At 55.9% G+C, this 25,784-nt stretch overlaps 2 protein-coding genes and 1 long non-coding RNA gene across 9 annotated transcripts; 2 read left to right on the top strand and 1 right to left on the bottom strand.

The window, feature by feature from the left end:
- Positions 1–61: 61 nt before the first annotated feature.
- On the top strand, positions 62–21,673 carry ARHGAP4 (Rho GTPase activating protein 4). 7 transcript variants are annotated; one of them, XM_064277770.1, is made up of 22 exons: positions 608–721; positions 9,246–9,453; positions 9,527–9,689; positions 9,922–9,984; positions 10,225–10,410; positions 11,794–11,922; positions 12,023–12,244; positions 16,222–16,323; positions 16,540–16,731; positions 16,814–16,898; positions 17,138–17,165; positions 17,378–17,480; positions 18,180–18,240; positions 18,373–18,450; positions 18,551–18,685; positions 18,782–18,887; positions 18,992–19,225; positions 19,305–19,378; positions 19,464–19,650; positions 19,971–20,054; positions 20,240–20,339; positions 21,240–21,673. In XM_064277770.1, exons 1-22 carry the CDS (start codon positions 655–657, stop codon positions 21,396–21,398), a joined length of 2,766 nt encoding a protein of 921 aa, XP_064133840.1. In that variant the 5' UTR covers positions 608–654; the 3' UTR covers positions 21,399–21,673. The 7 variants fall into 7 exon arrangements, with proteins under 7 accessions (XP_023396555.1, XP_064133840.1, XP_064133841.1 ...); XM_023540787.1 differs by lacking the exon at positions 608–721 and adding an exon at positions 62–98 and having other exon boundaries at positions 9,922–10,410; XM_064277771.1 differs by lacking the exon at positions 18,373–18,450.
- Positions 2,492–5,849, top strand: LOC135228819 (uncharacterized). The gene is made up of 2 exons (XR_010319693.1): positions 2,492–3,033; positions 5,079–5,849. It is a non-coding gene; the product is annotated as an uncharacterized LOC135228819 (long non-coding RNA).
- Positions 21,674–22,237: 564 nt separating the features above from the next.
- AVPR2 (arginine vasopressin receptor 2) lies at positions 22,238–23,748 on the bottom strand. Its single transcript, XM_023540740.2, has 2 exons — positions 22,623–23,748; positions 22,238–22,536 (listed from the first exon to the last, which is right to left on the bottom strand). The coding sequence occupies exons 1-2, from the start codon at positions 23,746–23,748 to the stop codon at positions 22,328–22,330; spliced, it is 1,335 nt and encodes a 444-aa protein (XP_023396508.1). The 3' UTR covers positions 22,238–22,327.
- Between the last annotated feature and the right edge of the window lie 2,036 nt (positions 23,749–25,784).

Raw genomic sequence — 25,784 nt, 5'->3', positions numbered from 1 at the left:
AGGCTCCTTCCTCCCTTCGGGTCGAGCAGATGGGGAACCTCAGGCCAAGGCCAACCTCTTCCTGCCCTGAAGGCGCATGAAGGGAACTTGGGCCCAAGGTGCTGTTCTTGGTGGCCGACATCCCTCCACCCTGAAAACTTTCCAACTCGGCTGGCTCTCAGGCTCCTGGGGCTCATCTCTCAGAGGCAGTGACTTGGGAAAGGGGGAAGGGGGAGCCCATTGGATGTCCTGGGGCCGGGGAAAGCAGGCGACACAGGGGGAGCCAGGGCCAGAGTAGCTATGGGGTCACTGCCCATTGGCAGTGAGGGCCCGGGGGGCCCTGAGGTGGAGGATGCAGAGTGGGGAGGAGGTGGAGGAGGGGGACAGCAGCGAGGGGTGCCAGTCTGCTGGACACCTTGGGGCTCCCACGGCTGCCCCGGGTACTGAGCGCAAGCCAGCCCAGATGGGGGCCCAGCACGGAGGGAGGGGGAAGGCCAGGCCTGGGCCAGGAGCCCCTGGGCCGGGCAGTGCCGGGCGGGGGCGCCGGGGGCGGGGCCGGGCCGGCGGGGGCGGGGCCGGGGCGGGGCCGACGTGCAGAGCCGTCCGCGACACCGCCCTAGGTCCCGGCGCCGCCGCGGTGAGCGCGTGGGAGCAGCTGGGCTCGACGGCGCGGCCATGGCCGCGCACGGGAAGCTGCGCAGGGAGCGGGGACCGCAGGCAGAGTATGAGACGCAAGTCAAAGGTGAGAGGCACCGGGCACTGCCGGCCCTTCCCCGCGGAGGCCTCGAGGTCGTGGGGGCGCCCTAGCCCCCGGGGAGGCCCCCAGCTGCTGGCCCGGCTGGCGCGGGGCTGGGGAGGTCCTGCAGCCCTCGGGCCTGCGATCTCCGGAGTGGGGAGGGAGAGGAGCCCCAGCTCTTGCTGGCTTCTCTGCCCCCCTTTGGCCGGAAGTCTCCTTAGATCCCCGAAGGGGGGACTGCCCACTGTCCCCTCTTCCTTCCTTCCGTTCTTTGGTCTCTCTGCCCTCCTCGGCTCTCTCTGCACCTAATGGAGGAGCAGCGGAGATCCTGGCGGCCAGAGGGAAGGCGGGATAGGTGTTCCCAGGTGCCACTCAGAAAGTGGGGGATACCAGCCAGAATGAAAGCTACTACCATGATCCTGGTGGGGTGGGGGCGGTGAGGGAGTAAGGTACAAGCAGGTTGGTAGTTTGAGATTGTTCTGCCCTGAGATCAGCCTGACTCCACTCCCCGGGCCACGCCTTTCCCTCCCTTTAGCACTGAGGGGGCTCAGAGATGAGGGCCTCTGCGGCTGGATCCGGCCCACTGAGGGCCTCTTAACTTGAGAGAGTCAACAGGGCCCACTTTGCAGCCTTCTGACATTAGACCTCTGTGTTCCGATAAACACTCCCATGCAAACTGCATGCAAACCAGCTCGAAAAATTCCTAGTCAACAGCTTCTGCTGGCCTTATTCAGGGCGTGGTAACTCTTTCAAAGGAAAGAAGGTGGCACCCAGCACCAGCATTTTGGGAACCTAAAGTTCCCCAGTGCCTTCAGATGTGTGATCTCACATCACTCTTGCCGCGACCCTAAGAGGTAGGCACTCTTGGTCGCTGTTTTGCCAGCTACAGAAACTGAAGCTCTGAGGGGCGCAGTGACTTCCCATGGTCACACAACTGCTTTACTTCGGGTCCAGGCCTGTTTTCCCTTGCAACAGTAGAATGAAATGACCCTTGAGGGTCCTTCTGACCCAGAGGTGTAGGTTCCATTGTAATTATTCAGTGCAGGTAATTTGCACACAAAGATACCAGTGTCCTGTCTCAGAGAGGCAGCTTGAGGTGACTTTACCCAGGACAAGCCAGCTCCCAGGCCTCACTTTCATCACTTCTCAGATGAAGATACTGCTTTCCAAAACTGTCATGAGGGATACAGAAGTAGGATACTGGGGTTGAGCAAGACAGCCTCTAAGATGTTCCTTGCCTGCTGTGGGTTGCCAACAATTTTAGCCTCCATTCCTCATCCCACCCTCAAAAAACAAACAAAAACCAACTTCCTACCATGCTAGAAACACAGGGTCACTGTCTTGATGGCCCACTTCCGAAAGGCCTGCCCAGCAGGACTTTTGGAGGCCATCTTCTCTTCTGCTTCACTTGTCAGCAGAAGTGAGACCGTTGTGCCTTGCTCACAGGAAGTGTCAGTGGGGCCCGAGGCCCAACTATGAATTCAAGCATATGTGGACCCCATCCCTCCATTTGACAAATGTTTTGTATTCGCCTCTTCTGTCCCAGGCCCTGAGACTATACTGGTGACAAGAGAGAACGAGTCCCCGCTCTCTGACGGCTCTAGTCTGGTGGGGAGACAGAGTAAACAGGCCACAATGATAATAACCACTACAGAGGGAAAGCGTGGGGTATCAAGAAGGGGATGGGAAGAGGGCCAGACCTAAGTTGCGGGGAGGCCCAGGGAGGTTCCCTGCCGAATTCGTGTCAGTGCTGAGATCTGAGAGCCAGTTTCGGACGAAGGGCTCCACAGCAGCTCTGCTAGGGGCGCCAGCTCGCTGGCTGCCAATAGGGGCGCACGGCTGCATCTCAGATTCGGGCTGTAATTCACAAGCTCGGCTCATAATTGACACCAGGCAGTGCACATGTCTGATGCAGAATGAGACCTGGCTTAGGGGAGGCTTTCCAACTGGTTTTGTTCAAGTTCAAGCCCCTGCTGAGAATTTGCATTAGGTGAAAGTTTACAGAGCAACTTAGTTTGCCATTCAATACTTCCTAAGGAAAGTGTTCCATAACGTGGGTTTCATTCCCTGCAATGTGTCAGCACTCTCCCGGTTTCCACCCTAGTCTCCCCATTTCCTTTTGTCCTGATTTTCTCTACCTTCCTGCCTTCTCATCTTTGCCTTTGGGCAAATGTCTCCCTTTTGATTGGGTGTTGTTTATTTTATGGGCCTGTCTATGATTTGGCTTAAAGGTTGTCTCCAGGAATGGCCTCAGTTCCAGTTCAGAAGGGTGTCTTAGCGCCGTAGTCTCGGGGATTCCTCCAGTCTCTGTCACACCAGTAAGTCTGGTCTTCTTTGTGAATTTGATTTTTTTGTTCTGCAGTTTTTCTCCTGCTCTGTCTGGTATTCTCTGTTGTGATCCCAGTCAGAGCAGCTGGTTGGTAGTGGTAGCCGGGCACCATCTAGTTCTTCTAGTCTCGGGGCCGTGTAGGCTGTGGTTCATGTGGTCCATTAGTCCTTTGGACAGATTGCTCCCTTGAGTCTTTGGTTTTCTTCACTCTCCTTTGCTCTGGATGGTGAGAGACCAATAAATGTATCTTAGATGGCTGCTCGCAAGCTTTTAAGACCCCAGATGCTACTCATCAAAGTAGGATGCAAAACTTGATCTTTATGAACTATGTTGTGCCAATTGACGTAGACGACCCCCAAGTTGAGGGTCCTTTGCCTTCAAGTTTAGGAACTTCATCCTGTGAGGTGTTTGTTTATGTCCAAGATGTTGCCCTGACTGTGGCCCTTGTGTGCTCTCTTGTCTGTATTAATACAGAATATAAGCAGCACTTACAGTTATGTACATAGAAATATCCACCACCAAACCTATATCTGCAGGTGGGTGTGCTCCCTTACACCCTCGCCCACCTCTTGGCATACCTGTCTGCCTGTGCATCCATTTGTAAATTAGTATTTGTTAATACTATCGCTGCAGGACTGTCTACGGTAGAGTAATTACCGTTGTCCTTTGTTCTTACGTTCCTCTCAGTGACCTCCCATGCCTTAGTCCTATTTTGCTGACTTCCCCCACGTAGTGTATTGCCTTTCTCATCACTGATGTTAACACGTGTCTTCTACCTATTTGGTAATTTTCCTTCCGTCCCCCTCCTGTCCCTCGTAAGCATCAAAGTTTTTTTTTTTTTCCTGTGTGTAAAGCTTTTCTTGTTTCTTTGTAAGTCCAACACTCATTCCTGATAAAAAAACTCTCAGCAAAATCGGGTTAAAAGAGAAAACCCTCAACATAATAAAGGGCATTTATACAAAACCAACAACAAACAATATTCTCAATGGGGAGAAACCGAAAGCATTCCCCTTGAGAATGGAAACGAGACAAGGATGCCCTTTATCACCACTCTTATTCAACATCGTATTGGAAGTCCTAGCGAGAGCAATAAGGCAAGGAAAGGAAATAAAGGGCATCCAAATTGGTAAGGAAGAAGTAAAACTATCCCTATTAGCAGATGACATGATCCTATACATAGAGAACCCCAAAGATTCCGCGAGAAAGCTGCTGGAACCAATAGAAGGATTCTGCAAAGTAGCAGGATACAAGATCAACCTACAAAAATCAGCTGGATTCCTATACATCAAGAAAGAGAATTTCGAAAAGGAAATCAGGAAAACAACACCATTTACAATGTTGTTGTTAGCTGCCGTCGAGTCAGTTCCAACTCATAGTAACCATATGTACAACAGAACGAAATACCGCCTGGTCCTGCACCGTCCTTAGATTAGAATTGTTGTTATGCTCCAGCCCATTGTTGCAGCCACTGTGTCAATCCATCTTGTTGAAGGTCTTTCTCTTTTTCACTGTCCCTTTACTCTACCAAGCATGATGTCCTCCAGGGACTGATCCCTCCTGAAAACAGGTCCAAAATATGTGAGGCATGTCTATCAGTTTGTCATACTGTGCGGGCTTGCATGTTGTTGTGATGCTGGAAGTTATGCCACCAGTATCCAAATACCAGCAGGGTCACCCATAGTGGACGGGTTTCAGCTGAGCTTCCAGACTAAGACTAGGAAGGAGGACCTGGCAGTCTACTTCTGAAAAAAAAATTGTCCAGCAAAAACCTTAAGACCGGCAGTGGAACTGTTTACAATAGCCCCTCAAAAGATAAAATACTTAAGGATAAATCTAACCAGGGATGTAAGAGACCTATACAATGAAAACTACAAAACACTACCATAGGAAACCAAAAGAAACCTACATAAATGGAAAAACATACCATGCTCATGGATAGGAAAACTCATCATTGTGAAAATGTCAATACTGCCCAAAGTGAATCTACAAATATACTGCAATCCTGATCCAAATTCCAACATTATTCTTTAACAGGGTGGAAAAACAAATAACTGACTTTACGTGGAAAGGAAAGAAACCCTGGATAAGTAAAGCATTATTGAAAAAGAAGAACAAAATAGAAGGCCTCACTCTACCTGACCTCAGAACCTGCTGTACAGCCACGGTAGTCAGGAAGCCTGGTACTAGTACAACGACAGACACATAGACCGATGGAAAAGGGTTGAGAACCCCGACATAAATCTATCCACCTATGGACACCTGATCTTCGACAAAGGGCCAAAGTCCATTAAATGGGGGAAAAGACAGTGATTTTAACAAATGGTGCTGGCAAAACTGGATGTCCATTTGTAACAAAAAATGGAACAGGACCCCACAACTCAGACCAGACACAAAAACTAACTCAAAATGGATCGAGGACCTGAATATAGAACCTAAAACTGTAAAGATCATGGAAGAAAAAAGTCAATGCTAGAGGACCTAATATATGGCACAAATAGAATACCAAACATAATTAAAAATGCACAAATAAAAAAAAACAAATAGCAGAAGATAAATTAGAAAAGTGGGACCTCCTCAAGTTAAACACTTACGCTTATCAAAAACAAACAAACAAAAAAACCCATTGCCACCGAGTTGATTCCGACTCGTAGCAACCCTATAGGACAGAGTAGAAGTGCCGCATAGGTTTCCTAAGCAGCAGCTGGTGGATTTGAACTGCTGAAAGATTTCTCCAAAAGAGTAAAAAGAGAACCTACAGACCAGGGAAAAAAATTTAGCTACAACATATCTGACAAGGGTCTAATCTCTAAAATTTATAGAAAAGTTCAACACCTCAACCACAAAAAAGACAAACAATCCAATTAAAAAATGGGCAAAGGATATGAATGGGCACTTCACCAAACAGGACATTCAGTCAGCTAGCAAACACATTAGGAAATGCTCATGATCATTAGCCGTTACCAAAAAACAAACAGACAAACCCGTTGCCATGGAGTTGATTCCTACTCATAATGACCCTATAGGACAGAGTAGAACTTCCCCATGGGGTTTCCAAGGAGCGGCTGGTGGATTCAAACTGCCGACCTTTTGGTTGGCAGCTGTAGCTCTCAACCACTGCACCACAGAGGTGCAAATCAAAGCTACAATAAGATACCATCTTACCCCGACATTACTGGCACTAATAACAAAAAACAGAAAATAACGAATGCTGGAGAGGTTGTGGGGAGATTGGAACTCTTATACACTGCTGCTGGGAATGTAGAATGGTACAACCACTATGAAAAATGGTAAGGTGCTTCCTTAGAAAGCTAGAAATATGTCCCAGCAATCCCACTCCTCGGAATATGTCATAGAGAACTAACAGCCATCACACAAATAGGCATACGCACACTCTTGTTCATCGCAGCATTAGTCACAATACCAAAAAGAAGATATCCAGGTACCTGAGGAAATGCTCATGATCATTAGCCATTAGAGAAATGCAAATCAAAACTACAATGAGATTCCATCTCACTCCATCAAGGCTAGCATTAATCCAAAAAACACAAAATAATAAATGTTGGAGAGGCTGTAGAGAGAAAGGAACACTTATACACTGCTGGTGGGAATGTAAAATGGTACAACCACTTGGTGGGAATGTAAAATGGTACAACCACTTTGTGGAAATTGATTTGGCGCTTCCTTAAAAAGCTAGAAATAGAACTACCATACGATCTAGCAATTCTACTCCTTGGAATATATCCTAGAGAAATAAGAGCCTTTACACAAACAGATATATGCACGCCCATGTTTATTGCAGCACTGTTTACAATAGCAAAAACATGGAAGCAATAAAGGTGCCCATCAACAGATGAAAGGATTAACAAACTGTGGTACGTACACACAATGGAGTACTATGCAACGATAAAGAATAATGACGATTCCTCAAAACATCTCCCAACACAGATGAATTTGGAGGACATTATGCTGAGTGAGATAAGCCAATCACAAAAGGAGACTGCATTTCTAACAAGTTCCTTGGTGAAGCTAATGCTTCTGGTGTTAGGGATCAGTGCTGAGAACCACTAATAGAGCAGTGATTCTCAAAATTTGTTATACACAAGAATCATCTGGGGATCTTGTTAAAATGTAGATTCTAGTTCAGTATATCTTGGGCAGAAATGCAAATTCTCAGCAGGGGTTTGAACCGGCACAAACCGGTTCAGAGCCCTGGGTTAAGGTAGCCTTTAGCTACTGGCACCAAAAAAAAAAAAAAAGCATACACTAATTGTTTTGTCTGCCAGTCCGTTCAGCACTGTTCACTGTAATTGGTCCCCAGGGAGCATATGCCTTGGTGGGGGCAAGGCCAGCAGTGGACAGAAGGTGTGGAGAGTTGGGGTCATTTCTAGGTGGGCGAGGCCCTTCTCAGGCCATTCTTGGAACGAAATGAAATTTGCTTTTAGCCAAAAATGTTAACCCTGATTCCGTTAAGATTCTTCTGATTTCAAGTGACATGAAGCCCATTCCAACTGGCTCAAGCCTCGCCCCACTGGCCGGAGAAGGGCTTTTTCCATCGCGGTCACTTGGCATCCTTGGTTCTGGCCTGCTCTGCATGTGTGTCACTGGAAGGGAGTCCCCACCGCAATTACCCAGCTTGACCCCCTCGGTCGGAGGAGGGAATGAGAGTGCTTCTTTCCCAGTGGTTCCAGGAGGAGGATTAGGATTGCAGGCCCGGGAGCCAGTCCCTGAGGCGGGTGGGGGTTAGGCTGGAGGCCAGGTCTGAGGTGCATGGAGTCAGGGAGAGAGGCCAATTGTCCCCAATCCTGTGGGCTGAGGATAGGGAGAGGAGGTTCTCCAAAGGGAAATCCGAGGGAGAGACTGGATGCTGGGCTAGCAAACCCACAGGGCCACCCTACGGCTTACGACCCTGGGGAGTCACTGGCAGGAAAAAAGCAAACCGCTACAGAGCTGTTCACAGCAGAGTTCTTCCCAGCTGCTATCTTGAACTCTGCCACTCCTTGCCTCTTCCCAGGCCAGCTCCCTGGTCTCCTGCAGTAGCTGCTAACTGGGCTGGGTGCTGCACACAGCAGCCCAAGGGATCCTCTAAAAGCGAAGCCAAGTCACATGGCTCTGGGTTTTGGCTCACCTGTTACTTGGAGTCCAGCCTGAGTCCTCCCTGCGACAGTTGCCCCCATGGCCTCTTCTACTGCCCAATCTAGCCACGCTGGCCTCCCCAGCGGTCCGCAAGGCTCTCTCTGCCACTTCCTTGAGCTCTCTGCTCAAATGTCACTTTTCAGTGAGGCTGTTCTCGACCCACTTCCTTTCTGAATGCATCTTGCTTTTGTTCATCTCCTTAGCCCCCCCTGTTCCCACACCCACATTCACTTGCTGTCTGTCTCCCCCCATTCCCAGCTTAGACTGTGCTGGGCCAGAAGTGGATATGGAATTGACATTCTGTCCCTAGGGATGTGGACAAAGATTAGCAGGTGGCCAGAGTCTTCTGGGCCCAGCAGCCCCGGTGCCGGCGGACGTGCCCAGTGGGCAGGATCTGACCAGTGGACGTGACAGTGTTTTCACAGGGTGTTCAAACTCCTCAGACAGGCAGCTTTCTAGCCTCCATGCTTTAGGTCTCTGTGGGGAAAGTAGGGTTGCTAAATCAAACAGGCGATACGGTGTGGAAACGTCAGTGGTAGGACCTGGACCGGGCTGTCTTGTGGGAGGTGTACAGGTGGGGGATGGGGAGTGGCCCCTGTCAGTCCCATCAGCCTGCTGGCTGCTGCCCTCGCCTCCTGGCCTGACCATAAGAGGGGAAGGAAGTGGCAGGGGACGAAAGCTGGGGCTTTCCAGGGACCAAGGAGACAGGAAGCCAGAGAGCGACGGCTGGCTGGCGAAGGGGAAGGCTGGCTGGTGAAGGGGAAGACGGGGCTGGGAGGCTGTGTTCCCCACATAGGCCCCCCCACCACCACCCTCTAGGCCTTTGCACTGGCACTTCCCTCACCCTTCCCGCCCTCTTTAACCATTTACCTTCTACCTCAGGAGCACAGGGTTCCTGCCCCCAGAGCCTTTCCTGGCCCAGCTGGACATTGGCGCCCCAAAGTCTTCCTGACAACAGTCTCTCCTCCTCTGACCCCAGCCCTTAGTCTGGGCACCCAGGAGCCCTGGGGGCAGGCGGCAATTGGGGCCTGGGGCCTCTGCCTCCACTGAGCCCCCGTCTGCCCACAGAGATACGCTGGCAGCTGAGTGAACAGCTGCGCTGCCTGGAGCTGCAGGGCGACCTGCGGCGGGAGCTGCTGCTGGAGCTGGCCGAGTTCATGCGGCGCCGCGCCGAGGTGGAGCTGGAGTACTCGCGGGGCCTGGACAAGCTGGCCGAGCGCTTTTCCGGCAAAGGAGGCCGCCTGGGCAGTGGCAGCCGCGAGCACCAAAGCTTCCGGTAGGTGCTGTGTTGGCAGGCTGGCTGGGCCAAGGCCAGCCGGGCCCCGGTCTGAGTGTCCGTCTGCCCCCAGGAAGGAGCCGTCCCTCCTGTCGCCCTTGCATTGCTGGGCTGTGTTGCTACAGCAGACGCGGCAGCAGAGCCGGGAGAGCGCAGCCCTCAGCGAGGTGCTGACCGGGCCCCTGGCCCAGCGCCTGACCCACCTCTCGGAGTACGTGGGGCGCATAGTCAGGAAGGTAGGGTTCCTCGCCCTGAGCCACAGAAGGCGCAACAGCTTAGCACCTTGCAAAAGCAGCCTGAGGGTGCTCGGTCTGGAGGCGCAGGGGCTGGAGGGCGTGGGCAGCCACATGAGCATTAGGCAGAGGGGCTCAAGTGGGTGGAGCCTTGACTGTCAAGCTGAGGAGTTGGCGGGCTGTCCCATGGGGCACGTCTGTGGTCGCACTTCCTCTTGCCCACCTTTGCCTCTAGGGTAAGGACCTGGAGCAACAGCTGCAGGAGGAGCTCCTGAAGGTGGTCTCCGAGCTTCAGACGGTGAGGACCGGGCAGGGCCCCCCAAGCCTTTACATGGCCCCAGGCCAGGCCCAAGGAGAATTGGGTGCCACATCCAGGGGAGACCTCGGGCAGAGCACCTCCTCTCCCTGGGCCTCAGGTCCTGGTTCTGGGCACAGGGGATCAGGTAAAGTGCTGTCAGAGTCCCAGACAGGCAGTGTGAGGGGCTGGCTGTGGCTGTGGCCTTCAGCAGTGGCTGCCCTGCCTTGGTCCTCTTTCCAGGTCAGGAAGACGTACCAGGTGTACCGCACAGAAAGCGTGAATGCTGAGACCAAGCTCCGGGAAGCTGAGCGCCAGGAGGAGAAGCGAGCTGGCCGGAGCGCCGCTGCTGCCACCACCATTTCTGCCTCCGAGGCAGGGCCCTCCCGGAAGAGCTCCATCAAGAAAGGAGGGCGACTGGTGGAGAAGGTGGGCCTGGAGGGCGTCTTGGACTTGGCCTGCCTGCTCCGGTGCGTCTGCTGCCTGTCTGTCTCCAAAGGCTCTGGCGCCTGGCGTTTGTGCTTATATTGTCCCTGGCCCTGACTGGGCCTGCTGTGTGCTGTATGTGAGGGGGGAGAAGGCAGAGCTGGAGGCAGAGATCGTCGGCTAGGTTGCCCACAAGTTCCTATTGTAAGGGGAGCGACTTGGCCTGGTCTGCCCTGCTGGCTCTGGAAGGTTCTGCAACCTGGGGATGGTTGGTACCATGGCAATTAACTATAGCATGCTCGGTGGGCCTGGAGAGCCCAAGGGAGAAGGAGAACAGCCTCTGAGGCCAGGACAGCCTTCAACAGTCGCCCACGCCTCACTGGTGCCCTCGCAGCCCGGAGCCCTGTTTTGCACACGCTGCAGCTGAGTCTCGAGAGAGCTTTGGTGACTCTCGTCGCAAAGGGCATCTGCCTGCTCCCAAGTCCGGGGGCCTTTCCACCCACCCATACCGCTTCACACAGTGCCATGGGCTTTCAGAGGGGTGAGGAGAGCTGCAGGATGGGTGATCGGGTGATGTGCTCCTGAAGAAAGGATGGGGAGGTTGAGGCACCAAGTTGGGCAGGGGCCGGGCCTGATGGTCTAGCACAGTGGAGGCCAGAGAGCAGAGGAGGGAGTTGGACGTCATCAAAAGTTCTGAGGGGTGATGGTCAGGTTGTGTTTTAGGAAAAGATCCCCCAGCTGCTGCCATTACAGTGCCTTCCAGCCTTTCGGTCCCAGGTGCCTGCAGACCCCTGACGACCCATCCCTTCCCCTCAGCCACTTGTTCCACATCTAGTCACCCCGAGCCCTGGGAAGTGGTCAGCTCATTTTCTCCCCTGTGAAGTTCCCAGTTGTGTCCCAGCAGAGTTTCTCAGACAGTCCTCGAGGTTCCCCAGCATCTAGCCCAGACCTCCACTGGGGTGGGGCGGGAGGCATGGGTATGTGGCTGTGAGTGGGAGTGTGAAATATTGATCAGGTATCTAGTTCTGTGCCTGCCCCCCACTAGATTGCTGTAGTCACTTCTGAGGAATGACAGGAATGATGAGGGCCCAAACCATGGCAAGGGATGGGTCTGGGGATGGCATCGAAGTGGCAGATGAAGGTCTGGGGGCATCAGGCTGGTTCCCAGGATGCAGCTGAGCATGTGGACGGCAGGGCTGTGCACTGGCACCGAGAGGGTTTGTGCGTGGCAGTGTGGGGGAGGGGATGTCAGGATGTCTGGCCATGTTGAATTGGAGGGCCCTGTGGGACATGGGAGTGTGGCTGTCCACAGGGGAGGGAAGAGAGTGTGGGGAGAGGGGAGGATGGGTGGAGAGGGACCCTGGATCAGCTGTGTTGTCTGAACAGCGCCAGGCCAAGTTCCTGGAGCACAAGCTCAAGTGCACAAAGGCGAGGAACGAGTACCTGCTAAGTCTGGCCAGTGTGAATGCAGCCATCAGCAACTACTACTTGCAGGACGTGTTGGACCTCATGGATGTGAGTCCTGGGGGTGGGGCTGAGAGGGACCCAGTGGGCCAGTGTCCGGAGGCCACCCCTCCAGGGCCCACCCAAGATGTCTCCTTCCTTCCTCCCCCAGTGCTGTGACACAGGGTTCTACCTGGCCCTGGGCCAAGTGCTCCGGAGCTACACGGCCGCCGAGAGCCGCACCCAGGCTTCCCAGATGCAGGGCCTGGGCAGCCTGGAAGAGGCTCTGGAGGCCCTGGACCCTCCAGGGGACAAGGCCAAGGTGCTTAGGCTGCATGCAGCTGCCTTCTGTCCCCCACTGCGTTTTGACTACCAGCCCCACGAGGGGGATGAGGTGAGGCCCTGCCAGCCCCTTAATGCACAGGCTTCACGGGGGCTGTTCCTTGCTGATCTTCAAGGAGTCCCCGGGTGGTGCAAATCGTTAACGTGCTTGGCTGCTAACCGAAAGCCTGGCACCATGGAAGAAAGGCCTGCCAATCTGCTTTTCCTGGTTTAAGGAACGGAAACAGACTACACAGGGAAAAGAAAACTTCAAAATATTAATTAAAAAAACTATGATTAATATCCTTGGAGAGACAAGAGAAGAAAGTGTTGCAACCATTCGGCAAGAATAACCAGGAAAACCAGCACCTTCATTTAAAGCAACTTACCTCCCGATGGTTCAGCCAGCTCTCTCTCTCTCTCTCTCACACGCGCACACACACGCACACACACACACACGCACTCACTCACACACAGGCAAGTATAGTGACATATGAACAGTGCTAATGCTAGGTGTTGGGTGGGTAAATGGGTGTTCATGTACTGTGCTTTAAGCTTTTCTTTATGTTTTTAAATTTTTCATAAGGAAACTTGGGGGGAATCAACCATACACACGGTAAGACATGGTTAGACGGCCCCTTACTTGTCCCCCAAGTTGCTTTCTTCTGTTAACAGTTTACCTAATGGGCATCACATATGGCCTGGGATTACAGGGGGCACCTTTGGAGCTGACCCGAACTTTTATTTATTTAAGATGTATTTTGATCAATGTAATAGCTTAAAAACATACACATGGTTTAAAGAAGCAAACGTGATCCACGCGTATAATGACAGCCAGCAGTTCTCTGCCTCACGCCTTCCTGCTCCCAGTTCCCACTCCCTAGAAACTGCCACTTCCATCTCTTATAGCTGCTGCTTCTAGCATTTCCCTCCATATATTCAAATCACACACCTTGGCCGCTATTTGAGTCTCACTTTTAGCTGTGCTCTGCTGACTCCCTTCAATGGCAGCTCAGGACTCAGCCCTATCACCACCCCCCATATCCATCCACAACCACTTTTCCCTTCTCCCCATTTCATTAGCCCAGAATTTTTGACTAAACATTCAGTGTTTAAATTGTGATGACAACAAATACTGTTCACAGCTGAGCCAAGTACTATATTATTCCTTTTCCTTCGTTGGACAATTTTTTTTTCTGGAATTAATAATTTCCTCACCTTAGAAAAGCTGCTTAGCTTTCTGTGTACTTACCGCTAACTCATGTCCACACTCCTGGACAGAGTTGTGATAGCCATACTAGGCCATCTGGGAACTCCGTCGTCTTCTCAGAGTCCTCCCCCTGGAGCCACCAAGTCTGCACAGATGGTGTCCGGGAGCTTCCCTTCACCATCATCCTGAGAAATCCCTGCTGTTCTCTGCAGTGTGGGATCCTCCGTTTCCTGGATTCCATGCCTTCTTCCTCTTTCTTGGTTTATCAGCCTCGTTTTGGTGGACACCGTCTTCAATAGTTTCCTGACCTTGCGTGTCTAAAAATGTCTGTGTTCTATTATTGCAATTGATTTGTCGTTTGGCTGGGTATAGAATTCAAAGCTGAAAATCATTTTAGAACGTTAAAGCCATTTCGAATTTTTCTCCCTGGATGCTTTTAGGATAGTCTCTTTTCCCCTTTGTTGTAAAATTTTGTGATGGTATGCTATGAGTTGGAATCGACTCGACGGCACTGGGTTTGTTTTTTTGTTTTTTTGGTATGCCTTGGGAATTTTTTTTCCTTCATGGCATTGGGCAACCAGTGGGCTCTGTCAGGCTCGGAAGTACTGTCCTTAGGTTTTGGGGAGATTTTCTTGTATTATTCCTTTGATAATTTTCTGCTCTTCATTTTCTTTTCTCTCTTTTTCAATAATTTTTGTTATTTCAATGTTGAATCTCATGGGTTGAATCTCTGATTTTTTTTCTCTGTCCTATTTCTCAGCTCTATACCTTTTATTCTTCTTTCTTAGAAATTTCTTCAACTGTACCTTCCAACCCCTTGTTTAATTAAAAATTAGTTTTTTACTTTCATGTTTTCATTTCTAGGAGTTCTGTTTTGTTTCTTGAATTCCTGTTTTAAAATAACTCTTTGTTCTTATTTTCTGGATGCAATATCTTTTCAAACATTCTTGAAATGTTAATTTTTGGTTTTTGGACATTTCCCTCAAGAAATTTTCTGTTTTCTTGCAGCCTTTTTTTTACAGCTTACTTTGGCCTCTGTCTTCCAATTTAGAACTTTCCTCAAATATCTGGTGATTCTTTGCAGTTAGTTCACATTTAAGATGTGGGTTAGGTACTCAATGTCCTTGAGCAGAGCTTGTCGCCTCTGCAGGGTGACCAGGCAGAGACTCAGCTCTTTGATTGGGAGACCCCAAACGTTGGTCTCTGTAAAGTCTTTCCTCTTGGTTTTGTGAGTTTCCCCAGAGGACTCTTCTAATCCTTTGTCGGGGATCTGGCTTCCAATTATGGGGAGTAGAGTGGAGCGAGAGGACTGGGAGATGCATTTTTTGATGTGTAGACTTTCATTTAATCCACCTGTTTTTAGATCAATGCCCTCCAACCAAAGACCACCAGGAACACACCTATAATTGAACAAGTTGGGTTGATTGCTCATTACCACGACTGAGACCAAACACCGTGGGGAGCCATGGGACATTTCAGTAAAAGGGGTTAGAAAGAACTTAGAGGATTTGGGCTGGTGTTAGGGGATTTGGCATTCAAGGAAGCGGGGCTTTGCTCTGGATGTGATGCTGTCAGGAAGCAGGGGCAATTCTACGATTGGGTGCATAGTACATTTTATCTAGAAGGTGAAAGAAATGAAGTGAGGCTAAAGCTCTGATTCGCAAAACAGCAGCCGTCACATCAGCCGGCCCAACAGAATGGTCATTTGTGTGGCTTGGACAAAGTTCTTGTTTTGTCCCCACCATGGTCAGAGAGTGGCCTTGTCTGATGCTGAGGCTCTGTGACACTATGTTCAACAGGGGAACACCAAGCCCAGCTGATAGTCCAGCTGGCTACGCACACGCACGCACACGCATGCACACCGGCACACACCCATGCCTTGCTCTCTACTCCCTCCCACACTGCATGGTCCAAGTCCGGCGAAGGGGCACCATCAAGAACAAAGATGGCCAGTTGAAACTCTGGGAGCAGCCACTGGCCTTTTGTCCCTCATGGGGTGGGATGTGAAATGTGGGGAGAGACCCCACAGGCAGAGAGGGTGAGGGGATCAGAGGAGCCCTCAGCAGTCTGAATCGGGGAAGAAGGGGGCTCAGGGAGAGGTGGTGTCTCACGTAGCCCGCCCTGAGCCCCAGTGAAGCAGCGCCCTCACCCTCACTTGACTCCCCTCCCTGCTTCTTTTTTTTTTTTACCGAATTTTATTGTTGAGAATATACACAGCAAAACGTATACCAGTTCAACAGTTTCCACATGTACAGTTCAGTGACAACTTGATTACATTCTCTGCGTTGTGCAACCATTCTCACCCTCCTTTTCTGAGCTGTTCCTCCCACATTAACATAAACTTGCTGCCCCCTAATCTTTTAAGTTGTTGAGGTCAATTTCATCCCATACAGATAGTTCTTAAAAGAGCATAGTGCTCAAGGCCGACTCAGCGTAATGTTTTTGAGGTTCATCCATGTTGTAGCATGTATTAGAACTCCATGTCTCTTTTTGGCTGAGTAGTATTCCATTGTGTGGATGGACCACGTCGTGTTTATCCATCATCTATTGATGGACACTGGAGTCGTTTCCACTTTCTGACTGTTGTGATTAGTGCTGCAGTGAACACTGGCATGTGTGTAGCTGTTTGAATCCCTGCTTTCCAGTCTCTTGAGTTTATACCCTACCATGCTTCAGAACCATTTTTATTATGTGTCAGGGGCAGGTGGTGCTATACATTGGCTGCCAGGGCAGCAGGGATGTGCTCGGTTCCCCCATGCCTGGGAGAGCTGCGAACCAGCTACCCACGGCTCGCCCCACTCCGTGTCTGAGCGCTCTGTCCTGGCTGATGCCCTCCGCAGGTGGCCGAGATTCAGGTTGAGATGGAGCTGCGGGATGAGATTCTGCCCAGAGCCCAGAATATCCAGAGCCGCCTAGGCCGGCAGACCATTGAGACAGAGGAGGTATAGGGGCCAGGCCCGAGGGGTGGCAGGGACCAGGAGAGTCGGAGCCCTGGTCCCCTCATGCCTGGAGCCCCTGTGCTGGCCCCGCTTGGGATCTCCTCCCTGCCTGCCTCCCTCCCTGGTGTCAGTGGCCTCCCAGTTTCCTCTGACTTGGACTTCCTCCTTCCCCCGCCTTGTCTCCCCTTGCTTCCTGCCCTTGTGCTCTCCCCTCCCCAGGTGAACAAGACGCTGAAGGCAACGCTACAGGCTCTGCTGGAGTTGGTGGCGTCAGACGATGGGGACGTGCTTGAGTCACTCCAGGCCAGTCCCTCCACCGAGTCCCTCAAGTCCACAGGCTCAGACCCAGGGGCCCGGCAGGCTGGCCGAAGGCGGGGACAGCAGCAGGAGACAGAGACCTTTTACATCACGGTGGGTGGGGAGGCCGGGCTGGGCTGGGCTGGGCCGAGGGAGGTGCGCGATAGGATCTCAGACTGAATCTTGGCCTCCGCAGAAGCTACAGGAGTATCTGAGTGGCCGAAGCGTCCTTGCCAAGCTGCAGGCCAAGCACGAGCGACTGCAGGAGGCCATCCAGCGAGGTGGGCCCGGGTCCCGCCCCACGGGGCTTGCCCCTTCTGCCCTTCCTCTCCTGCCTGGCCCCTCTCCGGCCCATGTTACTTTCAGCCTGCCCAGAGAGGTTGGTTGACAGGTGTAGGAAATAGCCCAGCAAGATGCTTGGCCTTGATCTTGCCCTTGGCTTTTCTATTGCCCTGAGCCTTCAGGCCATGCCTTGCTCTCTGGGGTGCCTGAGAGGCAGACCAACGCCTTCTTCTTCCAGGTGACAAGGAGGAGCGGGAGATGTCCTGGTGAGTTGGGCACAGGGTACCCTCGTGCGAATCCTTCATGGGCAACGAAGAGAGGTTGGCCCATTCTCCCCTCTCCTCAGCCCAGCTCTGCTGCTCAGTCCTCTGGGCTCTCAGTCTCCCAGTGTCTTCTGGAAGAACTCTGCAGGCCCTGTTTGGTTGGGCTGTGGGGTGGGGCACCCTGCCCCCACCATGCACTGCTCTCCTCATTGCAGGGCCCAGTACTCGCAGAGAAAAGTTCAGAGGAGCCGCCACCCCCGCCCCAGCTCGCAGTACAACCAGAAGCTCTTTGGGGGGGATATGGAGAAGTTTATCCAGGTACTTGCTTTGCCCCACACCCCAGCTGAGTCCAGGCCCTCCCTGGACATTCAGGTCTTTCTTCAGCTCTGGGTCACTGAGGTGACCTCTGTGGCCTGATGGGCTACCTGACTCCACAGTCCCCATTCCCACCTGTGGTCGGCCAACTGGCCCTTCTGGGCAGGTTTCCTGTGGCCTCAGCGATTGCAGGGAACGTCCTCATGTGATAAAGGCCTCAGCAAACAGCATTTTAGGGGTACAATATTGAGAGGTTTTCCTCTATGACTGGGAACAACCCAGGGACGCCCCCAAGCCCTGCTTCTAATCAGCATGGAGTCCTAGACAGTGAGCTAGGAGAAGCAAGAGAGGCCAGAAAAGAGGAACTAAAGCCATCATCTGCAGTGATGTGGTTATGCACATAAAGCGTTGAAAAGACTCTTCAGATTATTTAAATTCACAAATTTGCATTTTGCCATGTTACTCCACACAAGGCCAACTTCTTGGAATTCGACTGCATTTTTACCTGCCGGCAACAAGCAGTCGGGAAATACAATGTAAAAAAAAAAAAAAAAAAACAATGTAAGGCATTAACTACTGAATAGCATCAGAGTTAGTTGCCAGCCGGACTGAGGTTCACAGCCCTGTGGTTCCGAGACCAAAACCCAAGCAAAAAGTGATGGGGGGCAGGCCCACCCGGGTAAACTCCCTCTCTACCCCCAGAGCTCTGGCCAGCCCGTGCCCCTGGTGGTGGAAAGCTGTATCCGCTTCATTAACCTCAATGGTAAGCAAGGCTTAGCCCCTTGCCCTCCACCCTGGCACCCAACACCCAGTCCCTGTGCCCACGACCCCTTGTCCTCCACCCTGGCACCCAGCACCCAGTCCCTGTGCCCACAGCCCCTTGCCCTCCCTGCAGGCCTCCAGCACGAGGGCATCTTCCGGGTGTCAGGTGCCCAGCCCCGGGTCTCGGAGATCCGCGATGCCTTTGAGAGAGGTGGGGACGGCAGGGTGGGTGGAGACCGTGTGGGGGTGGGCTCCAGCAGGCTCCAAGCTGCCACCACCGCTGCCTCCCCCTCCCCGTGTGCTGCCCACAGGTGAAGACCCGCTGGTGGAAGGCTGTGGTGCCCAGGACCTGGACTCCGTGGCCGGAGTGCTGAAGCTCTACTTTCGGAGCCTGGAGCCTCCACTCTTCCCCCCGGACCTGTTCAGCGAGCTGCTGGCTTCCATGGGTGAGGCCAGGGCCTGAGTCGGGTGGGGCAGGGGTGCCACTCCACAGCAGCAGTGGCCTGCTCACACACCTCTCTGGGGGATGGCCTTGGCCACAGAGCTGGAGGAAGCAGCGGAGAGGGTGGAGCCCGTGAGCCGCCTTCTGGACCAGCTGCCGGGCCCGGTGCTGGTGGTCCTGCGCTACCTCTTCACCTTCCTTAACCAGTGAGTAGTGGGGGATGAGGTGGCCCAGGGGCTCACGGGCTGGTGTGCAGGGATGGCTTGGCCCCTGGGCAGGTGCTCCTGCCTGTGACCCTTCTGGCCCCCAGCCTGGCCCAGTACAGTGATGAGAACATGATGGACCCCTACAACTTGGCCGTGTGCTTCGGGCCGACGCTGCTGCCTGTGCCCGCTGGGCAGGACCCCGTGGCCTTGCAGGGCCGGGTGAACCGGCTGGTGCAGACGCTCATCTTGCAGCCGGTGTCCGTCTTCCCTACCCTGGCCGAGCTGCCAGGCCCTGTCTACGAGAAGTGCATGGCACCGCCCTCTGCCAGCTGCTTGGGGTATGCCCGCTGTGTTGGGTGGGGGGCGCCCAGCAGGCCGGGAGTCCCCTCACCCGCCTTGATGTGCTTCTGACCGCAGGGATGCTCAGCTGGACAGCATGGCGGGGGAGAACGAGCCGGAGCTGGAGGCTGGGGCCCTGGCCCAGGACGATGGTGAGGGGGACACGGGAAGGAGAGCCCCCATTGCCAGCCCAGTGTTCACTCCGCCTCCCGCCACAAGGCTCTGTCTTCTCCCCAGACCTGGAGGGGGTCGTGGAGGCAGTGGCCTGCTTCGCCTACACTGGCCGCACGGCCCAGGAGCTGTCTTTCCAGCGAGGGGACATTCTGCGCCTGCACACCCGAGCCTCGAGCGACTGGTGGCGGGGGGAGCTGGCTGGCACGCGCGGACTCATCCCGCACAAGTACATTACCCTACCCGCTGCCGGGTGAGTGAGCCACCTGCAGGCCCTGCTGGCCTCCCGCTGCCTCTCCCGCCCTGAGAGGGCCCACAGCCTGGTGGGGCTGGTGGAGACTGGGCCCCAGCTCAGAGCCAGCCTCAAAGCTGCCCCTTGCACCCAGCTCTCCTTGGAAGTGCCTTTGCTCCTGCCAATGGTCCTGGACCTTGAGCCTGTAGCAGAACCTCGCGCAGGGCTTGTTAAAACCCTAGTTGCTGCTCCCCACCAACCCCTCCAACAGTGTCAGACCAAGTCGATCCTTTTCTCTGGGGCTGAGAACCACGGCTCTAGACAAACCACTCTAATCCCAGGGCAGAGAAGCATCTGGTGGGTCAGGGGCCGCAGGTGACAGGAGAGAGCAGCCAGGAGGGCCTACCAGTGGAGTGCACCAGCCGGTGAGCACAGGCCAGGCCAGACGGGGTGGGGGCGGGCCCTGGCCATGTGGAGGGGGTTCTGTGAGAGGTGACAAGGAGAGACTCTGAGGGGCTTCCCAGCTGCTGCCTGGGTGGGAGGAGCTGTTGTCAGCTCAGCCTGGGGACTTCTGGGACGCCCTGCCAGGCTCACTTCCCGTGTCCTGCAGGCCAGAGCTGAGCTCCCCACTCGAGACCACAGGCACTTCTGGGCACAGACGGCACTGTCTCATCCCAGCCTCCCCGGAGAGACAAGTGGAGGTGGACAAGGTAAGAGCCCAGGCCAGAGCTCCCGGGCTTCTATGATCCCTCAGGGACCAAGCTCGTCCCTGCCCAAGGTTCCAGTCCCTTCCCTCCCTGACTCAGCTCAGGGCACCTTCTGCCAGAGTGTGGGGGCAGGGATGAGGGGCTGTGACAGGGCCACCCACAGGGGCAGGAGCACTGAAGGTTGGCATCAGTGGAGCCAGGCTAGGGACAGGTAGGGGCAGGGGCCAGGAAGATGAAAGGGACAGATGGGAGAGAGGTTGGAGGGGTGGCTGGGAGGGAGTGGGGTTGGGGGGGCAGCGCTTGCAGGCAGAGGAAAGCGGCTGGACTCGACCAGGAGGCGGCGCCCGGCTCCCTGTTTAGATGGGCTGTGGGGGAGTGTCAGAGTGTGCACATGTCCCAGGTGGGTCCTGGCAGGCACAGGGGTCTGAGCTGGGCTGCCCAGGCCAGGAGGAGGAGGGGGTGCCAGAGCAGAGGGGAGGCCGAGGCCGTCACCTCCCACCCTAAGAGCGCCCGGGAAAGCAGGGGTGAGGCCAGGTCTGAAGCCTTGGGTGTGTGTGACCTCATCCAGGGAGAGTGTGGGTGTGAGAAGAGAGGAGCCTGGGGCCCAGCCAGAGGGTCCCCACCTCAGGGCCTTTGGAGGACCTGCTGCACACCCCCCAGGCTGTGACCGAGACGCTAAAGGGGGAGGAGGAGGGCCAGGCTCTGGCGATGGAGGCCCAGGGAGGAGGGGCGGGCAGTAGGCCCAGCAGGAGGAGGAGGAGGAGGAAGGGAGTGTCTGGGGCCTGGTGACAGTGGGGAGGCACTGGGTGGGCGGGGGGGGGGCGGGGAGGAGGTGGGGGGCTTGGGCTGGGTCGGTGGGAGAGTGTGCTTCTCAGTAGCCTCCTTCTCTCCTCTCCGCACCAGGGTGTGACGCAAACCATGGACTCTGTGTTTAAGGAGCTCTTGGGAAAGGCTGCAGCCCGCCAGGGCCTCGGGCCAGTGTCTCCCAGCTCCCCTGGCTCCAGCCGCCCCTGCAAGAACAAAGGCTTTCCCCGAGGCCCCGGGGCCCCGGCCTCCCCGTAAGCGTCCCCAGGGTCCAGCCACTGGCAGAAGCGTTCTTCCCGCGCCCTGCTTCTCCCCAGCCCTACCCAGCACGCTCAGATCACCTGCCCTTGACCCTTTGCAGAGAGGAGGCCTCAGATGCCAAACAGGGTTACCTGATCCCACACCCCTGCCTGCCCCAGCACTGGCTTAAGATGCTGTGGGAGGGGTAAGGGAGGAGGCTTGTCAGGGAGTGTTGGGTGGCATGTGCCTGAAGGAGGTGGCAGCGATTCATAAAGACCCAATGAGTCTCTGAAGCCAACTAGCTCTGTTTTGGGGGGGCTGGGCAGGTGGGCATGGGCCGGCCCCCTGACACTCCCATCACTGGGGGGAAGGTGGCAGGTTTGGCTCTGGCGGCCCCCCTGGCCCTCGAGGGTGGGGGACCTGCGCCTTTGAAGGCCAGGTCACCTGTGTGGTGTGTTTCCGAGCTGTGCATGTGTCTGTGGGGGTGGGGGTCTTTGCCTGTCTCTCTGCACCACCCCCACACCCACTGCTGCTACCCTACTCCAAGGAGACCCTCACCTTTTGAGAACATGAGCTGGAAGTTTTATTAGGGAGAGAGAAGGGAGGGAGGAAGGGGGAGGTTAGAGAGGAAGGTGCCGGGCGCCCACCCGGCCTTCCTCCTGGGCTCCCCTTGTCTTATCCGACCGGTGCCCACTAGGGTGCTTCCTGCCACCAGGCCCTGCAGTCCTGTGTCTCGGCTCCTCCCCTGCCCTTCACAGAGGTCTGGCCAATGGGCCCCTCAGAATCCTGGAGCCCGAGGTCTCACAGTGTAACCTGGGCCAGGGAGGCCCAGAGAGGGCCAGGGCGGCCCAGAGAGGGCCAGGGCTCGCCCAGGGCCACACAGGTGGCCGCGACTGGTCCCAAGGCACTGGCGCAATCCCACTGGGTCCCCTTCTCCTCCTGGCTCCTTAGAAGGACCGCTCCTTGGCCAGGGAGGAGCTGGCCGTAGCACAGGACTCATCCTGGGGCCCCAGGCTGGGAGGGGCGCGCCTCCGGCCGCTGCAGCACAACAGGCTGCGAAGCTCCGAGGAGACACTGCTGCTGAAGGAGGCGTAGATCCAGGGGTTGGTGCAGCTGTTGAGGCTGGCCAGCAGCATGAGCAGCACGAAGGGGGGCCCTGTGGAGGCGGAGGAGTCAGCGGCTCAGGGGCCTGCTGGGCATGCGCAGGGACCCCTGTTGGGTGTGGGGCAGGGCTGCACCCACCTTCCCGAGGGGCCTCTGGGTCCCACGCTGCCCACAGCTGCACAAGGAAGAAGGGGGCCCAGCACAGCACATACACGATCACGATCACCAATGTCATTCTCACGGTCTTGGCCATAGCTGCCGACACTCGGGCTCCCTCGCTGGGGCCGCCTGGCCGGTGCCTGCTGCGCCGCCCCCTAGCCCTCTCTGATGGCCCTGGCACCAGGCTGGCATGAATCTCCCGGAAGATGAGCACCTGGCAGGCAGCAATGCCCAGGGCAGGAGCCACAAACACCATTAGGGCGATCCAGGTGACATAGGCACGGAGGCCCCAGGGCTCAGCAAAACGGGCCCAGCAGTCGAGGACGCCACTGCCGTCCCCCACGTCGCGCTGAGCGAAGATGAAGAGCTGTGGCAGGCTGAGGAGGAGTGAGCAGGCCCAGGCAACCAGTACCGGCCGGTTCCAGCGAGCCCCGCCACCATGGCGGTAGGCCAGCATGGGGCGGCAGATGGCACGGTGTCGGTCCAGGGTCATGGCCAGGATCATGTAGGAGGAGGCATACATGCCCACCATCTGCAGGTATTTGACGGCCCGGCACAAGACGTCTGGCCCCCAGAAGCGGTCAGTGGCATCCCACGCCAATTGGGGTAGCACTTGGAACAAGGCCACTGCCAGGTCAGCCAGGCACAAGTGACCGATGAAGATGTGCATGGGCGCCCAGTGGCCCCGCCGCCCCCGCCGCACCAGAGCGCCCAGCACCAGGCCATTGCTCAGGGTCACAGCCACAAAAACTGTCGAGAGCAGGGCCAGCTCAGCCCGGGCCAGCAGTGGGTCCCGAGGGTCCGGCTCCTCCTCGCTGCTGTTGCTGGGGGAGCTGGGCCGAGAGAGGGGCCCAGGCCCAGCTGGCCAGGGGTGGAAGGCGAGAGCCAAGTTAGGGAAGGGGCTCTGCAGGGGACCCAGGCACAAGGTGGTGCCACGCGGGACAGGGTCCCTCCTCCCCGATCCTGCCTCCCCCTTCCTGGCGCCCAGAGCTGCAGCACCGAGGTCTCCAGGGAAGCCACATGGGTATAGATTTGCCCTCAGGTACCATCCGCCAGGGCCGTATGGCCCGGGAGGGATGGGGCCCAGTGAGTAGGGTACAGCCATGCCCCCTCCTCCCCCTGCCCCCGCTGATAGCTAGAGAGGTACCCCAGGCACTTGTCCTTTGTCCCCCCTCCCCTGGAGAGGACCTGGGTCAGGGGCTTGGAAAGGAGCAGCCTCCGTGTCCTCAAGCCCTGTTGCCACACTGGCTCATCCCACTGGGGTCGGGGAGCCCCTTTGCCTCCTGGAGGCTTGAACCTTACCGGAGGTGGGGGACGCCTTGAGCATGGTGGGCCACAGGGGTCTGGTCTGTGGGACAGGTCCTCTAAGCTCCTGGAGGACACAGGACCATGCAGAGGTGCCTGTCGGCGGAGTGCTTGTCAGTGGGGGCTTGTGGGGGGCTGTGGGGTGTGTGTGTGTGAGTCTGTGTAAGAGAGTGCATGACAGTGTCAGTGTGAGAGAGCATGAGCGAGCGGGCTCTGGGGGTGCCCCCACCGAGCCAGAGATGAGTCTCCCAGGATAAACGGGAAGACAGAGAGGGAGAGTCAGACAGATGGACGATCAGAGTCAGGCACTCAGCTAGGCAGTCTTCGAGACCTGGCCTGGGAGTGGATACCTAAGGTGGACCCGGAGACTCCAAGCCCCCACCTACCCCACCCCAAGGCCCCTTGCTGCCCCTCACCTGGCTGGGCTCCCCGGCTCCTGGGCAGCTGGGCAGCGGCACGGGTGGCCCGGGCGCTCAGATCTGCTCTTCATCACTGCCCCGCCCTGCTCCAGCCTCTGGGAGTGACCTGCCCAGGGGGAGACTTCCTCCCCCCACCCCCACCCCCACCCCCACCCCCCGGCCACCAGGAAGTATGCTCCTGGCCTCCAGTGCCCTGGCCTGGCCAGGCCGTCCTCTTCTGTCTACTCCCTGGACTCCCTCCACCCACTCCTGAGGGCCCCAACTTGGCCTCGGTGCCCACCATCCTCCCTCGGCCTGCCCCGTACCACCTGCACGCCATGGGACCCACCTTACTAGGACAACAGGGCTGGCTCACCTCTTGGATGGAGGGCACTTAATACAGCACCTTCATTTCAGAAGTGGAGAAACTGAGGCCAGGCATGGGTTGGGCTAGGGCAGGATCCCACCGCTTTTGTGGGATAAAGTGTGCCTTCCATTTCCCAAGCTGGGCTCCTTGGCCTTCCTTGGGCCCAGGAATGAGAGCCTAGGGCTTCGACAAGGCCCCTCACAAGCCACACAGGACTGCAGCCAGCAGCCCTTCCCCCACCTCAATTAGGGCTTGGCGGAGAGGAAGGACAGGAAGGGAGGGGGGCGGAGGCCCAGCCGGGGCTTAATATACATACCCCTGTGAGATCTGGCTTCCTCCCCAAGGTCCTGTGGGAGTCCGGTGCCCCACCCTCTTCCTCCTTCCCCACCTGCAGCTACCTGTCCTGGGAGGAGGGGGCTCCAGCACACTGGGCCACCGGGCACATCTGAGGCCTGTCTCCTGCGGCTGCTCTCCAGTGTGCTGTCTGTCCGTCTCTCTCACACACGCACACACACTCTCATACGTGATGCAGCACACACCCAGAAGACGCCCATCCACTCACTATGTGTGTGTGACAATGTGGGGGGGACCGAGAGGGGGGCTGGGCCCTGCATTTCCATCCACTCCACTCTCTTCTCCCCCAGTCTAGCCCTAGGGACCCGCCTCCAGCCCACCCACTCACCCCTCCTCTCCCCTCCAGCCGCAGGACCCCCTCTCCCCTTCAGCCCACCCTCACCCCTTCTTTCCACCCCTCCTCTGCTTCTCTGGCAGGCCCGGCCTTGCTCAGTTCAGCCCAGGCCAGTCCAGCCCAGCCCAGCCCAGCACGCCCAGGGGCAGGCTTCAGGGGCAGACTTCAGTCCGGAGATTGGCTCTTTTTTCCTGTTTGTCCGTCTTTGTTGACCTGCAAGGCCTGAGACCAAACAGCCTCTCCCTGACCAGGCTGCCAAGGCTCCCCCTTCCTAGCGCCTCCTCGCCCCGACTGCGTAGCTCTGGGGGTGAAGCACCACAGAGCACACCAGGGCCCGGAGCCACTGGAGCCACTGGCAGGGTCTTACAAATATGCAGAGATGC

This window comes from Loxodonta africana, chromosome X (assembly GCF_030014295.1).
Source record: "Loxodonta africana isolate mLoxAfr1 chromosome X, mLoxAfr1.hap2, whole genome shotgun sequence".
Classification (NCBI taxonomy): domain Eukaryota; kingdom Metazoa; phylum Chordata; class Mammalia; order Proboscidea; family Elephantidae; genus Loxodonta; species Loxodonta africana.
This window is presented reverse-complemented; position numbering and strand designations above follow the sequence as displayed.

Excerpts from the sequence above, each read along its gene's own strand:
- ARHGAP4 (XM_064277766.1), top strand. The coding sequence starts at position 655 with ATGGCCGCGCACGGGAAGCTGCGCAGGGAGCGGGGACCGCAGGCAGAG. Across the intron at positions 16,899-17,137 it reads GCAGGAGGCCATCCAGCGAG|GTGACAAGGAGGAGCGGGAG; the intron begins GTGGGCCCGGGT and ends TTCTTCTTCCAG. Across the intron at positions 20,340-21,239 it reads GACAAGTGGAGGTGGACAAG|GGTGTGACGCAAACCATGGA; the intron begins GTAAGAGCCCAG and ends TCTCCGCACCAG.
- AVPR2 (XM_023540740.2), bottom strand. The coding sequence starts at position 23,748 with ATGGCTGTACCCTACTCACTGGGCCCCATCCCTCCCGGGCCATACGGC. Across the intron at positions 22,537-22,622 it reads CCCAGAGGCCCCTCGGGAAG|GGCCCCCCTTCGTGCTGCTC; the intron begins GTGGGTGCAGCC and ends CCGCCTCCACAG.